Source organism: Hemiscyllium ocellatum (genome assembly GCF_020745735.1).
Source record: "Hemiscyllium ocellatum isolate sHemOce1 chromosome 27 unlocalized genomic scaffold, sHemOce1.pat.X.cur. SUPER_27_unloc_42, whole genome shotgun sequence".
Taxonomy (NCBI): domain Eukaryota; kingdom Metazoa; phylum Chordata; class Chondrichthyes; order Orectolobiformes; family Hemiscylliidae; genus Hemiscyllium; species Hemiscyllium ocellatum.
In genome coordinates this window covers 119,109-134,400 of record NW_026867512.1, presented here as the reverse complement: position 1 = coordinate 134,400, position 15,292 = coordinate 119,109, and the positions used below count along the sequence as shown (strand labels likewise).

Genomic DNA, 15,292 nt, shown 5'->3' with positions numbered 1-15,292 from the left:
ACGTAAATGGAAAAGGGGGTGAGAAAAGAGAGTGCTGTACACACAGATGTTGGACAGAGGAAGGAAGCTGCAGTCTGAGTGAAGCTCAATCTTCATTGAGAGAGGGGAGGGGCAGGAACTTCAGAACCTCATGGCCCAACTTCCGCGTTCACCAATAGGGGAGCTCCGAATGGCAGGAGGACAAGTCTCCTCCTGGTCCTCCAGTGAGCCTTATTTGTCCATCAAAAGTAGGTTTTGCCCCTTTTCTGCCGACAATGAGGAACACGCCCAATGTTTTGATGACACTGGCAAACATGTGCCCTGCTTGTTGACACCGAGGAGTGTACACAATATGCTCTGTAGCAATGCTGGTGTTATTGACAGATTTTCAGTTTCCAAATGTCTATTGGAGATCAAAAAGGGCAGAGCGATATTTTTTCCCCCATGTGGCTTGATATTTGATTGCTTTTGCATTTGTTTGGCTGCTCAATGTTTTTAAGTCTTTTCCTCCGTGTTGGGGTGACCTTCACAACTAGAGGACATAGGTTTAGGGTGAGGCCACAAAGATATAAAAGATACCTGAAGGGCAATGTTTCCCTGCAGAGAGTGGTGTGTGTATGGAATGAGCTTCCAGAGGAAGTGGAGTAGGCCGGTATAATTACAGCCTTTAAAAAGTATCTGGATGGGTATATGAATAGGAATGGTGTAGAGGGATATAGTGCTGGCAATGGGGACTAGATTAATGTAGGATATCTGGTTGGCGTGGACAGGTTGGACTGAGGGGGTCCGTTTCCGTGCTGAAAATCTCTACGACTCTAAATAATAAAAAGTCAACTTTTCCAATGAACATATCCATGTTAACAAGGCTTAGTGCACAACCTGCTTTACGAACCGTTCTCAACAGGTCCTGCCCCTTCAATAACTGAGGAACATATACATGCTGGTGCATAGTATCCTTCACTAGTATTTACACACTACCCTCAGCAATTGCACAAGTAACAGCAAAGGGTAAACAGCACAAGGATTAAAAAACAGTGAGGGGTAAACAGCACAAGCGCCAGTAAAAGCAGATGGAAAGTGAGTGTAAAATGTGACTATGACAGGACAGGCCCCACATTCCTTCCCCTCCGTCCCCCCCACAACCTGCCTCACCTTTCACCTCCCGGGCCCAGTACCTTCCAGGTGGCCCCATAGTTGACACAGGGGCCGCCCCACGACCAGTAGAACTCCACCACCCAGGCGGCCGACCAGTTCCCAAACAGGCCCTTAACCCCATCCGCCTCCAGAATGGTCACCGGCTCCTGCCTGCTGTACAGCCGGCCGGTGTGGCCGTGACACAGCAGCTGCGCCAGGAAGGCGGCGGTGACCAGTGACGGGGGTCTGCCCCGGGCCGCACGGCGCCATTTTCCTAACGGCCGCCGCTTCCCCGCTCGAGCGACTTCTCCTCCCAACCGCCTTCACCCCCGCGTGACGTCTGCACGGGGGGATGGGCGGGGCCGGGGGAGCCTCACCGTCACCAAGCAACAGCCACCTCGCGCTACAACTGCTCATTCACAAAAACAAACTCTCCTGTCTCGCTCTGCAGCTGCAGGGGGGACACTGCCACGTTTCGAGGAGCCCTGTCTACATTGGGAAAGCTCACGGCTCCATTTAAACAGATATTCCGACATCTAATACAACGATGTTAACTTTCAACTGCGTTCAGGGAACATGTATTTTGCTCTAAGTCTATTGAGTTTAACTGCAGCATAGCTGTAGTTTTAAACTTGTTTGCTTTCCTGAACAGCTAGGTTTAAATGTTTTATTCGTTAGAAGAACCAAAATTAGTGATAGTTCACATATCCACCCTGAAATGGGGTGGGTAACTGGATTGAGTGGGTAGGCGCCATACTAAGTTTAACTTTGGGGACAGCCTTTGAGCTGCATATGAACAAACTGCTTACATGTTGCACTTATCGACTGCTAAATATCGGCTCTTGTTATCTTAACACTTAGCCTTCTGATTGGACATTGCAAAGGTTCACCTCCCGCCCACACCCCGCCAGCACCCTTCCCAAGGGTCAGACCCTCCCTCTCTCCAAAGTTTCGGCTGATCAGTTCAAGCACAGGGTCGCAGCCTTTTCTTGCTCAGCTCAGCTGGCTTAAACGTTAGCAATGCCTCTGGTTCCCGTTGGGATTTACGCTCCCGAGCGCAGACCTGGCCCGCAGCCTGTAGTCCCACAGTGCCTACTGACTGCAAACTGCCCTTCTGTCAGCAAAAGTACAAACACGACGGGGACAGTGTTCATTTCGCTATTCTCAATGTCAACTCTGACCCCACGAAAGGTTCTCTTTTCAGGGGCGGGCATGTCAATTGCCTACGTGGGGTTTGGTGAAATGTCTCAACAAGTGTTTCGGTTTGTCTATATTTACAAGAATTCTAACCCCAACTAGACATTTGCATGTAAAATCTAAGAATTATACAACGTGACACATGAAAGCATGATGAGGAGCATCTCCTGTGTCCTCTCTCAGCTCAGAGAAGACTTAAACCCCGCTCCCCCCTGTAACATTCATCCAGGTGACAAAAGGATCTTAACGCAGGCGGATTATAAGGGGTTGCTTAGTGGGCACAGCGCCAAGGGACCCGGGTTCAATTCCAGCCTCAGGGGCGACTGTCCCTATGGAGTTTGCACATTTCCAGCCTGCGTCTGCGAGGGTTTTCTCCGGGTGCACCGGCTTCCTCCCACAATCCAAAGATGCGTAGGTGAGGGTGGATTGGCTATGCTAAATTACCCATAGTGCTCAGAGATGTGTAGGTTAGGGTGGATTGGTCAGGCTAAATTACCCATAGTACCTAGGGATGTGTAGGTGAGGGTGGATTGGCCATGCTAAATTACCCATAGTACTGTTAGGATGGAATTTGTCCTTGCATGTTCGTTTTAGGAGGAGAGACAACAGACGCTCAATTGTTTAGCACAAGCAGGCTTTATTGCAGAATCGTAGCTGATACAGTGAATCACCATGCATTCACTGGAGAAGGCGCGTTCTGCCTTCCCCTCCCAAATCTGCTCCTGATATACTCTTTGCTAAGCAGAGCTTCGCGGAGCTACTAAGCATTGCCTTATTAGGACATTTCGCGTTTGCTAGGCGTTTCCTGTTATTGAGCTGATTTGGGCGTTGGCAGCTGAGCTAGCCACGTAAGCAACAGTTTCGATTCCCCAAACAGCAGCTATAGCTCCACCCTCCCTTGACCTATTTTATCCTAACAGTACCCAGGGATGTGTAGGATTGGGTAATTTAGCATGGCCAATCGACCCTAACCTACACATCCCTGGGTACTATGGGTAATTTAGCATGGCCAATCCACCCTTAGTGTAGGATTGGCCAGGCTAAATTGTCCTATAGTATCCAGGGATGTGCAGGTTTGGGTGGACTGGCCGTGCTAAATTACACAGTGTTTGGGATGTGCAGGTTAGGGGGCATTGGCCATGCTAAATTACCCATAGTGCCGTGCAGGTTAGGGTGCATTAGCTGTGCTAAATTACCCATAGTGCCCAGGGATGTGTAGGCTAGGTGGGTTAGCCAATGGGAATTGCAGGGTTACGGGCAGAGGTCTGGGTGAGGGAGGGTTGGTGTGGGTTGGATGAGCTGAAGGGCCTATTCCTACACTGCAGGGGTTCTAAGCGTGAGATGAGGTGCTTGACGGAAACGATGGGGAAGAGGCAGTGAAAACACAACGAGACCGTTTGAAAGTGGGAGCATGACAGGGGGGGGTGGGTAAATGGGATGTGGTGAGGGAGGGGGCTTAGGAGAGAAAGAGACACAGAAAGAGAGGGTCACACACAGATACAACTGGTGAAAGTGGGGAAGATTGTGATAGGTTCAGATAAGGTGGAGGAAGAAAAGCTGTTCCCTATTCACTGATAGTGACAAGGTCAGGGGCGGCCTGAAGTTCAGGGGTTTGAGCAGGAGAGAGAGGGGGAAAACAGAGGAAAAACAGGTTTACCCAGCAAGCAGCAATATGCTGGAATCCGCTGTCACCTCAGAGAGACAGACAGACGCAGAGGCAGACGCAGAGACACAGACAGAGAGAGCCAGAGACAGAGACGGGGAGGTAATTAGATGAATGGCCTCCCTGTGCTGTGAGATCCAAAAGGAGCACGCGAGCAGCTGCCCCAGTGTTTCTGGCGGTCTGAGGCATCTCCCCCTTGCCCCATTACCGGTACCACTCTCCCGTCCCATTGGCACCCTCCCGGTGAACGGCCCACTCTCCAACTGCACTCAAGCTGCCCCTTCCCCCGGGGGCTGGAAGTGGACGGAACAGCCCGTTCCGGAGCGGGGCTCGGGAACGCTGCCCATGTCCGCGAGGTCCTTTCCGAGAAAGGAAACAAAAAGGACAACAGACAGGGGACCACCCGCATCAACGGGAATGACAACATTTCACCCTCAGACAAGGCTTTGTCAAGAGATGTACAGCACAAAAACAGACCCTTTGGTCTAACCCGTCCATACCGACCAAATATCCCAACCCAAACTAGTCCCACCTGCCAGCACCCGGCCCATATCCCTCCAAACCCTTCCTATTCATATACCCATCCAAATGCCTCTTAAATGTTGCAATTGTACCAGCCTCCACCACATCCTCTGGCAGCTCATTCCATACACACACCACCTTCTGTATGAAAAAGTTGCCCTGTAGGTCTCTTTTATATCTTCCCCTCTCACCCTAAACCTATGCCCTCTAGTTCTGGATTCCCCAACCCCAGGGAAAAGACTTTGCCTATTTATCCTATCCATGCCGGTCATAATTTTGTAAACCTCTATAAGGTCATCCCTCAGCCTCCGACGCTCCAGGGGAAACAGCCCCAGCCTGTTCAGCCTCTCCCTGTAGCTCAGATCCTCCAACCCTGGCAACATCCTTGTAAATATTTTCTGAACCCTTCCAAGTTTCGCAACAGCGGGGAGACCCAGAAATGGAAAAGACTGAAGGGGGAAGTCAGCGGTAAATCTTTTGAAGAGGTTACAAAGGAGAGACCTCTGTCTGCAGCGGGAATGACCCCCACAGTAGCAGGTCGAGGTGGACGGCATTTAAGGAAAAGCTGGATACAGACGTCAGGGAGAAAGGAACTGAAGGGAATGCTGCTGTAAGGGAAATCAAGTGTGAGCAAGTGAAGGGGAGGTGCGTAGAGGCTCACATGGGTCAGAAATACTGAGAGAGACCAGTTGAGCTGAAGGACCTGACTGGAGACTCAATGGGACAGAGAGTGAAATCTTGGATCCACCTGCAAGAGAAGGAGAAACACGTGATTTACCTCCCAGGATTAAGCAAGTCCCGCAGATTCTGCAGATCACTTTATTGGTCACAGCACTGAGTATAGGGGTTGGGGTCTGGACAGGACGTTGGTTAGGCCACTTTTGGAATACACAGGAACCTCGATTATCCAAAGGACACATGCAGAGTGTATTTCAGTCGCTTGACGATTAGATCCCTTCCAGTGCGGAAACAGGCCCAACCAGTCCACACTGACCCTCTGAAGAGTAACCCACCCAGACCTATTTCCCTCTGACTAATGTACCTAACACTACGGGCAATTTAGCATGGCCAATTCACCCTGACCTGCACATCTTTGGACTGTGGTACGGAACCGGAGCACGAGGAGGAAACCCACGCAGACGCGGGGAGAATGTGCAAACTCCACACAGTCTGTCGCCTGAGGCAGGAATGAAACCCGGGTCCCTGGTACTGTGAGGTAGCAGCGCTAACCACTGAGCCACCGTGCTGGTTCATCTAATTCTGGATAATCGAAGTTCCTCTGTATTATGTGCACTTCTGGTCTATCGGAAGGATGTTCCCCCGTGTGGACCCGCTGGTGGATCTGGAGGCCGGACGAGTGGGGGAAGCCCTTGCCACAGACGGAGCAGGTGAAGGACGCTCCGCGGTGTGGACCTGCTGGTGCCGCAGCAGGCTGGACGAGTGAGAGAAGCCCTTGCCGCAGACGGAGCAGATGAAGGACCGCTCCGCGGTGTGGACCTGCTGGTGCCGCAGCAGGCTGGACCAGTGAGAGAAGCTCTTGCCACAGACGGAGCAGCTGAACGGCCTCTCCCCGGTGTGGACCCGCTGGTGGGTCAGCAGGTGCGATGAGCGGGTGAAGCCCTTGCCGCAGACGGTGCAGGTGAAGGGCCGCTCCCCGGTGTGGACCTGCTGGTGCTTGAGCAGGCTGGACGAGTGAGGGAAGCCCTTGCCGCAGACGGTGCAGGTGAAGGGCCGCTCCCCGGTGTGGACCTGCCGGTGCTTGAGCAGGGTGGACGAATGAGGGAAGCCCTTGCCGCACACCGAGCAGGTGAAGGGCCGCTCCCCGGTGTGGACCCGCTGGTGCTTGAGCAGGCTGGACGATTCGCTGAAGTCCTTCCCGCACTCGGAGCAAGCGAACGGCCGCTCCCCGGTGTGGACCCGCTGGTGGGACAGCAGGTGGGGCGACTGGGTGAAGCCCTTGCCGCAGACGGAGCAGGTGAAGGGCCGCTCCCCGGTGTGGACACGGTGGTGGATCTCCAGCATGGAGGGATAGTGGAATCCTTTCCCGCAATCCCCACACTTCCACGGTTTCTCCATGGCGCGCAGAATGCCTCCTGAGACTTCCTTTCCCCACAGTGGGCAAACTGGCTCAGGCACGTGCCCCTGTGGTTCAGGTAAAGATGATACTTTAAGAGCCTACTGAAGCAGACAAAAACGTTCAAAGAATTTTCCCCTTCTGGACTGAAAGAGGGACGTCTCTCCTGTCCCACGAATCAAGGGGCTCTGTCAGACCTTCACATGGTACTCAGTTGGGGAGCTCTACCTGCAAAGCTGCTCTTCTCATATCCTGTGAAAAGGGGATTACAAAAGTCATTGCTGCCTGCACATGACAGGAATTCAGAACAGATCATTCTAGTTTCTGTAGAACTTCCCCAAAACAACCAAGTTACAATATGCAGATGCCAGTGTTGGGCTGGGGTGTACAAACATAAAAAAAAATCACACATCACCAGGTTGTAGTCCATTAGATTTGTTTAGAAGTTCGAGCTTTCAGAGCTCTGCACCTTCATCAGGTAGCTAGTAAAACCTCCAGGCGAAAAAGACAGCAGATGCTGGAGATCAGTGTGGTGCTGGAAAAGCACAGCAGGTCAGGCAGCATCCGCGGAGCAGGGAAAAAAATTTTTTAAAAATCGACATTTCGGGCAAAAGCCCTTCATCAGGAATGAGGAAAGAATGAGGACACTTTCCTCATTCCTGAAGATGGGCTCATGCCCGAAACCTCGATTCTCCTGTTCCTTGGATGCTGCCTGACCTGCTGAGCTTTTCCAGCAACACATTTCCAGCTCTGATCTCCAGCATCTGCAGACCTCATTTTCTCCTATAACCTAGAGTTGTGTGATTTGCACGGTGGCACAGTGGTAGGGTGGCACGGTGGCACAGTGGTTAGCACTGCTGCCTCACAGCGCCAGGGACCTGGGTTCAATTCCCACCTCAGGCGACTGACTGTGTGGAGTTTGCACGTTCTCCCCGTGTCTGCGTGGGTTTCCTCCGGGTGCTCCGGTTTCCTCCCACAGTCCAAAGATGTGCGGGTCAGATGAATTGGCCATGCAAAATTGCCCATAGTGTTAGGTAAGGGGTATGGGTGGGTTGCGCTTCGGCGGGTCGGTGTGGACTTGTTGGGCCGAAGGGCCTGTTTCCACACTGTAAGTAATCTAATCTCCTGTTCCTTGGATGCTGCCTGACCTGCTGAGCTTTTCCAGCAACACATTTCCAGCTCTGATCTCCAGCATCTGCAGACCTCATTTTCTCCTATAACCTAGAGTTGTGTGATTTTTAACTTTAAAAAGTGTTGCAAATCTCCACCCCACACACACACAGACACACACACTTTTCTTCAATTCTCACTCTGCTGTTTCTGATATTACCCATCCCCCAGTATTGTCCAGAAAGGGACTTATTACCTAAAAAAGCTGTAAAACTCCATCCCACACACTCTTTAACACTTGCTGTACCTAATATCCCACCTCCCTCCATGCTCCAGCAGGGTCTGACTGATGCTCATTGACTGAGCCACACTCACCTCTTCCTGGACACAGCGACCCTCCAGACCAACACAACATCAGCTACCCATAACCCCCCCGCAACGGCGCATGTGCAGGAGCATCCGGTCACGTGAATCGAGGGACCGCCGTCGTCACAAAGGCCGCGCGTTCATTGGACGAAGTGCCCGTCCGTGCGGCGGCGCTGGTCTTTGTGACGCCCACGTGACCTCCCTCCTCCTCCACCCCCCACGCGCCCCTCCCTTCACCGCGACACGGGGAGGCATGACCAATGGGGAGCCTTGGAGGACCGGAAGGAAGGCTGGTCCTCCTACCAATCAGAGCATCCCCTCATTGTCTGAATGCGGAAGTTGGAGCATGAGCTCCTGCTGCTCTCTCTCTCTGAATGAAGATTGAGTGTTACCCCAGACTGCACCAACCTCTGTGAGTACAGCACCCTCTCTTCTCACCCCTCCTACTCCATTTCTTTTCTCATTTTGGGATTAAACTGTTGGTTTGTAGGAAGTGAAGTGAAAGGAGGTGAACTCAGGAAAGGTGGATATGCTGGATGCATTGGTCTAGATCGCTGTCTCTGTCCCTCTGTGTCTGTGTCTGTTTGTCTTTGTCCCTCTGTGTCTGTGTCTCTGTCTCTGTGTCTCTCTCGTGTCCTTCATCAGGAATTGCGGAGGGGGAGGGGTGGAAAGGGTGCTGAGAGATAAATAGGAAGGTGGGAGTGGGGCTGGGGGTAAGGTAGATGCAGGTTGGGGGCGGTGATGGCAACAGGGTGGAGCAGATTGGTGGGAAGGAAGGTGGACAGGTGGGACAGTTCAAGAGGGTGGTGCTGAGTTGGAGGGTTGGAGCTGGGGTGGGAGGGGGGAGGGAATGTGAGGAAACTGATGATATCGATGTTGATGCCATGTGGTTTCAGGGTCCTAGGCCACCTGATACCTGGAGGAAGAATGCCTCTGCATTGGGACCCTCCAACCATACGGGATCAATATTGATTTCACCAGTTTCCTCATTCCTCCCCCTCCCGGCCCCTGCCCAATCCCAGATACAACCCTCGAACTTGGGACTGCTCTTTTGAACTGTCCCACCTGTCCATCTGCCTTCCCATCTATCTGCTCCACCCTCCTCTCTGACCTGTCACCTTCTTCCCCCGCTTTCATCTACCCATAGCATTCTCAGCTCCCTTCCCCCAGTCCCACCTCCCTCCCATTTATCTCTCAGTCCCTTTGGGCCCACCCCACATTCCTAATCAAGGGGTTATGCCAAAAAACGTCAAACCTCCTGCTCCTCAGATGCTGGCTGACCTGCTGTACTCTTGCAGCACCAGACATTTTGGTGCTTATTTGTCTGGATGTTCTGATGTGACCCATTCGCAGATGTGAAGTCACATTCGAGAAAAACTCCTCCATGGAATGTGGGCTTTCTTTTTGGCAAGGCCAACAATGTTTTTGTCACTAACTGCCCTTCAGACAAGAGGATTGCCAGACTTTAGGGGGCATTTTAAAAGTCAAGCACGTGAGCCGTCATATGCAGGCAGCACCAAGTTAACGCTGACGGATTTCCTTCCCTGAAGAGCGTTATTGAATCAAATGGGTTTTCAGAAAAGTTTCATTCTCTCAATGACTGAGACTAGTTTTCAATTCAGATTTTTAAAAAAATGTAAATTTAATTTCCCCAATGTTTGTTTTTACTGGTATTTGAACCCATGAGGGCCGAAGGGCCTGTTCCTGTGCTGGAATATTCTTTATTCTATCGGGAAAAGACACCTGCCACTCACCTCATCAATGGCACTCCTGATTTTACAAAGTGTTGTAAAGTGTGCTGGACACTCAATGGAATAGAGGCTATTGTATTTGACTTTGATCTATCTGTGGCCATTGGGAAGATGTTTCCATTGGTAGGAGAGACCAGGAGCCGAGGGCACAGCCTTAGACCTTTTAGAACGGAGATAAGGAGAAACCTCTTCAGACAGAGAGTGGGGAATCTGTGGAATTCACTGCCACAGGAGGCTGGGAGGCCAGGTCACGGAGGGTATTTAAGACTGAAATAGATGGGACAAACATGATTTACCATCCGGTGTGAAAGGAGTGCACTTCCTCAGCTCCTGCAGATCTTTGGCCCGGGGAACGTGCAGTCCCAGCCTCAAACAGCATCGGTCCCACGGGAAGCAAAGGGAGCGAGAGCGGCCAGTCCGGTAGAAAGGAAGCCTCGCTCCCTTCCCGCTTCACCCACTGTCTTCGAACGGGGCACAATCCCCCCCACGGGCACGATCCCCCCCCAGTCCTGGGTGGGATTCGCTGCAGACTTCAACTCCGTGCGGTCACGTTGGGAAGGCGCCTGTGCGTCCGCAGGGTCGGCGATCGATTGAAGGCCTTGCCGCCCCCGGGGCAGGTGAGAGGCCTCTCCCTGGTGTGTGGAGGCGCCGGTGCGTCTGCAGGTGGGACAGCTGGGTGAAGGGCCTTGCCACACTCGGGGCAGGGGTACGGCCTGTCCCCGGTGTGGACCCGCCGGTGCCTCAGCAGCTTGGAGGACCCAATGAAGGCCTTGCCGGACTCGGGGCAGGAGAACGGCCTCTCCCCGGTGTGACCGCGCCGGTGGATCTCCAGCTCAGAGGGGACTCGAAACCCCTTCCCGCATTCCCCACACTTCCACGGTTTCCCCACGGCGCGGGCTCCCTCCAGGTTCGACGCTCCCTCTGACGTCCCACTCTGCTGCGGGTGGCCGGCTGGCTAACTCTCCGCTCCGGTAAAGCTCCCTCCACCCTCGAACAGCGGCATCTCAGTGCTTTACCAGTCAGATCTCTGGAAGCAGGCGGGACAATCCTCCTTCTCCACTCAAAAGATGGATAAAATTCCAGTCCCAATGAGTCAAGCTGGCTGAGGCAATTAGTTCAAGATATGCAGGTAAATCCTCCGGTGAAAGCCTGTCAATTAGAAAGTCATCGCTGTCAGTATCACGTAGAATCTCAGAGTTTAACAGATCGATTTCACGGAATATTCATTCCACGCCCATAACCCAACACCTGTGAGTCTCCATCCCACACACTCTCCCTACTGCCGTACCTAATACGCTCCCTCCCAATTTTTCTGATTCCTGACATTTGACAGATCTAGCTCCAAGAAAAGTTAAGAATTAGAACCCCTACAGTGTGGAAACAGGCCCTTCGGCCCAACAAGTCCATACCGACCCAACAAGTCCAGACCGACCCTGTGATGAGTATCCTACCCAGACCCATTCCCCTATATTTACCCCTGACACGTGCACCTAAGCTACACATCCCTGAACACTCTGGGCAATTTAGCACGGCCAACCCACCCTCACCTGCACAAGGTTGGACTGTGGGAGGAAACCGGAGCACTCGGGGGAAACCCACACGGAGAGTCGCCCGAGGCTGGAATTGAACCCAGGTCCCTGGCACTGAGGCATCGGTGCTACCTACTGAGCCATCATGCCACCCTCATGCAGTTTGCTAACCTAGTTATCTGCCCCCCCACCTCTCTTTCTACCATATTGACAGACCAAGATGTGGGGGGGAAGGGAAAGAGAATCAGAGCAAGAACTTTGCTTTGGTAACAAGACCTAGAACATGCTCGCTCTGAGGATGACTGTAGTGGAGTCGCTCAATACCCAAGTGAGACTGGAGGGACCCTATAGAGGAATACACTTACAGGACTCTCTGGATATAGAGAGGAATGAGTCTGACTAGATTCATCCACAGAGTCAGCATTGAGCCCAGTATTCTCCTGTCCTGTAACGGGTATGACTGGAAATACATGACATGTTGTGGTTCTGTTCGCTGAACTGGGAGTTTGTATTGCAGACGCTTCGTCCCCTGTCTAGGTGACATCCTCAGTGCTTGGGAGCCTCCTGTGAAGCGCTTCTGTGATCTTTCCTCCGGCATTTATAGTGGTTTGTCTCTGCCCGCTTCCGGTTGTCAGTTCCAGCTGTCCGCTGCAGTGGTCGGTATATTGGGTCGAGGTCGATGTGCTTATTGATTGAATCTGTGGATGAGTGCCATGCCTCTAGGAATTCCCTGGCTGTTCTCGGTTTGGCTTGTCCTATAATACTAGTGTTGTCCCAGTCGAATTCATGTTGATTGTCATCTGCGTGTATGGCTACCAAGGATAGCTGGTCGTGTCGTTTCGTGGCTAGTTGGTATTCATGGATGCGGATCGTTAGCTGTCTTCCTGTTTGTCCTATGTAGTGTTTTGTGCAGTCCTTGCATGGAATTTTGTACACAATAAGGACTGCACAAAACACTACATAGGACAAACAGGAAAACAGCTAATGATCCGCATCCATAACACTACTATCTTCTCCCAAACTTTGAACACACAACATGGCTACAACACTCTATGATATAACTAGAAATAAATTATAAATCAAATTTATACAACCATACATAAATACATATTGCACAGTAACACGAGATATATCCAAGTCCAGTATGATTTTTACTGTACAGTTAAACGAAACTTGAAAGGGTTCAGAAAATGTTTACAAAGATGTTGCCAGGGTTTGAGCTATAGGGAGTGGCTAAATAAGCTGGGGCTGTTTTCCCTGGAGCATCGGAGGCTGAGGGGTGACCTTTATTGAGGTTTATAAAATGATGAGGGGCATGGATAGGGTGAATAGACAAGGTCTTTTCCCTGGGGTGGGAGAGTCCAGAACTAGAGGTGAGAGGGGAAAAGACATAAAAAGGACCTAAGGGGCAACTTTGTCAGTCAGAGGGTGGTGCGTGTATGGAATGAGCTGCCAGAGGAAGTGGTGGAGGCTGGGACAATTGCAACATTTGAAAGGCATCTGGATGGGAATATGAATGGGAAGGGTTTGGAGGGACGTGCTGGCACATCGGACTAGATCAATTTTGGCTATGTGCTCGGCATGCACCAGTTGCACATAGGGTCTCTTTGTGTGCTATACATCTGTATGACTCTCAATGCTGTCCAGGTGAGTCAGTGATGTTATAACAACAACACTGGACCAGCAATCCAGAGGCCCCAGGCAAATAATCTGGGCTCATGGGTTCAAATACCAGTAAAAACAAACATTGGGGAAATTAAATTTAAATTTTTTTAAAAATCTGAATTGAAAACTAGTCTCAGTCATTGAGAAAATGAAACTTTTCTGAAAACCCATTTGATTCAATAACGCTCTTCAGGGAAGGAAATCCGTCAGCGTTAACTTGGTGCTGCCTGCATATGACGGCTCACGTGCTTGACTTTTAAAATGCCCCCTAAAGTCTGGCAATCCTCTTGTCTGAAGGGCAGTTCGGGACGAAAACATTGTTGGCCTTGCCAAAAAGAAAGCCCACATTCCATGAAGGAGTTTTTCTCAAATGTGACTTCACATCTGCGAATGGGTCACATCAGAACATCCAGACAAATAAGCACCAAAATGTCTGGTGCTGCAAGAGTACAGCAGGTCAGCCAGCATCTGAGGAGCAGGAGGTTTGACGTTTTTGGCATAACCCCTTGATTAGGAATGTGGGGTGGGCCCAAAGGGACTGAGAGATAAATGGAAGGGAGGTGGGACTGGGGGAAGGGAGCTGAGAATGCTATGGGTAGATGAAAGCAGGGGAAGAAGGTGACAGGTCAGAGAGGAGGGTGGAGCAGATAGATGGGAAGGCAGATGGACAGGTGGGACAGTTCAAAAGAGCAGTCCCAAGTTCGAGGGTTGTATCTGGGATGGGGGGGGGGGGGGGGGGGGGGGGGAAGGAAACTGGTGAAATCAATATTGATCCTGTATGGTTGGAGGGTCCCAATGCAGAGGCATTCTTCCTCCAGGTATCAGGTGGCCTAGGACCCTGAAACCACATGGCATCAACATCGATATCATCAGTTTCCTCACATTCCCTCCCCCCTCCCACCCCAGCTCCAACCCTCCAACTCAGCACCACCCTCTTGAACTGTCTCACCTGTCCACCTTCCTTCCCACCAATCTGCTCCACCCTGTTGCCATCACCACCACCCCCAACCTGCATCTACCTTACCCCCAGCCCCACTCCCACCTTCCTATTTATCTCTCAGCACCCTTTCCACCCCTCCCCCTCCGCAATTCCTGATGAAGGACACGAGAGAGACAGAGAGAGAGACACACAGACACAGAGGAACAAAGACAGACACAGAGAGACAGAGACAGCGATCTAGACCAATGCATCCAGCATATGCACCTTTCCTGAGTTCACCTCCTTTCACTTCACTTCCTACAAACCAACAGTTTAATCCCAAAATGAGGAAAGAAATGGATTAGGAGGGGTGAGAAGAGAGGGTGCTGTACTCACAGAGGGTGGTGCAGTCTGGGGTAACACTCAATCTTCATTCAGAGAGAGAGAGCAGCAGGAGCTCATGATCCAACTTCCGCATTCAGACAATGAGGGGATGCTTTGGTAGGAGGACCAGCCTTCCTTCCGGTCCTCCAAAGCTTCCCATTGGTCATGCCTCCCCGTGTCGAGGTGAAGGGAGGGGAGCGTGGGGGGGGGGGGGAGGAGGAGGGAGGTCACGTGGGCGTAACAAAGACCAGCGCCGCCACACGGACTTGTGCTCCGTCCAATGAACGCGCGGCCTTTGTGACGACGGCGGTCCCTCGATTCACGTGACCGGATGCTCCTGCACATGCGCCGTTGCGGGAGGGTTATGGGGAGCTGATGTTGTGTTGGTTTGGAGGGTCGCTGTGTCCAGGAAGAGGTGAGTGTGGCTCAGTCAATGAGCATCAGTCAGACCCTGCTGGAGCATGGGCGGGGGGGAAATATTAGGTACAGCAAGAGTTAAAGAGTGTGTGGGATGGAGTTTTACAGCTTTTTTAGGTAATAAGTCCCTTTCTGGACAATACTGGGGGATGGGTAATATCAGAAACAGCAGAGTGAGAATTGAAGAAAAGTGTGTGTGTGTGTGTGTGTGAGAGAGGGGGGGGGGTGGAGATTTGCAACACTTTTTAAAGTTAAAAATCACACAACTCTAGGTTATAGGAGAAAATGAGGTCTGCAGATGCTGGAGATCAGAGCTGGAAATGTGTTGCTGGAAAAGCTCAGCAGGTCAGGCAGCATCCAAGGAACAGGAGAATCGAGGTTTCGGGCATGAGCCCGTCTTCAGGAATGAGGAAAGTGTCCTCATTCTTTCCTCATTCCTGATGAAGGGCTTTTGCCCGAAATGTCGATTTTTTAAAATTTTTTTCCCTGCTCCTCGGATGCTGCCTGACCTGCTGTGCTTTTCCAGCACCACACTGATCTCCAGCATCTGCTGTCTTTTTCGCCTGGAGGTTTTACTAGCTA

General features: G+C 51.6%; 2 protein-coding genes across 2 annotated transcripts in view; one reads left to right on the top strand and one right to left on the bottom strand.

The window, feature by feature from the left end:
• The window catches only part of LOC132808345 (zinc finger protein 850-like), a 66,118-nt gene extending 51,705 nt beyond the window's left edge, over positions 1-14,413 (bottom strand). Inside the window, exons 1-3 of the mRNA XM_060822101.1 lie at positions 14,306-14,413; positions 10,093-10,945; positions 5,900-6,821 (exon numbers count right to left, since the gene is read on the bottom strand). Of these exons, the coding sequence (XP_060678084.1) occupies positions 5,900-6,571 (672 nt within the window). The 5' untranslated portion in view covers positions 6,572-6,821; positions 10,093-10,945; positions 14,306-14,413. The remainder of the gene's footprint in view (positions 1-5,899; positions 6,822-10,092; positions 10,946-14,305) is intronic.
• A 102-nt stretch (positions 14,414-14,515) lies between these two features.
• LOC132808344 (uncharacterized) overlaps positions 14,516-15,292 on the top strand; it is a 74,489-nt gene continuing 73,712 nt past the window's right edge. The window contains exon 1 of the mRNA XM_060822100.1: positions 14,516-14,708. The gene's annotated coding sequence lies outside the window, so the exon portion shown is untranslated. The remainder of the gene's footprint in view (positions 14,709-15,292) is intronic.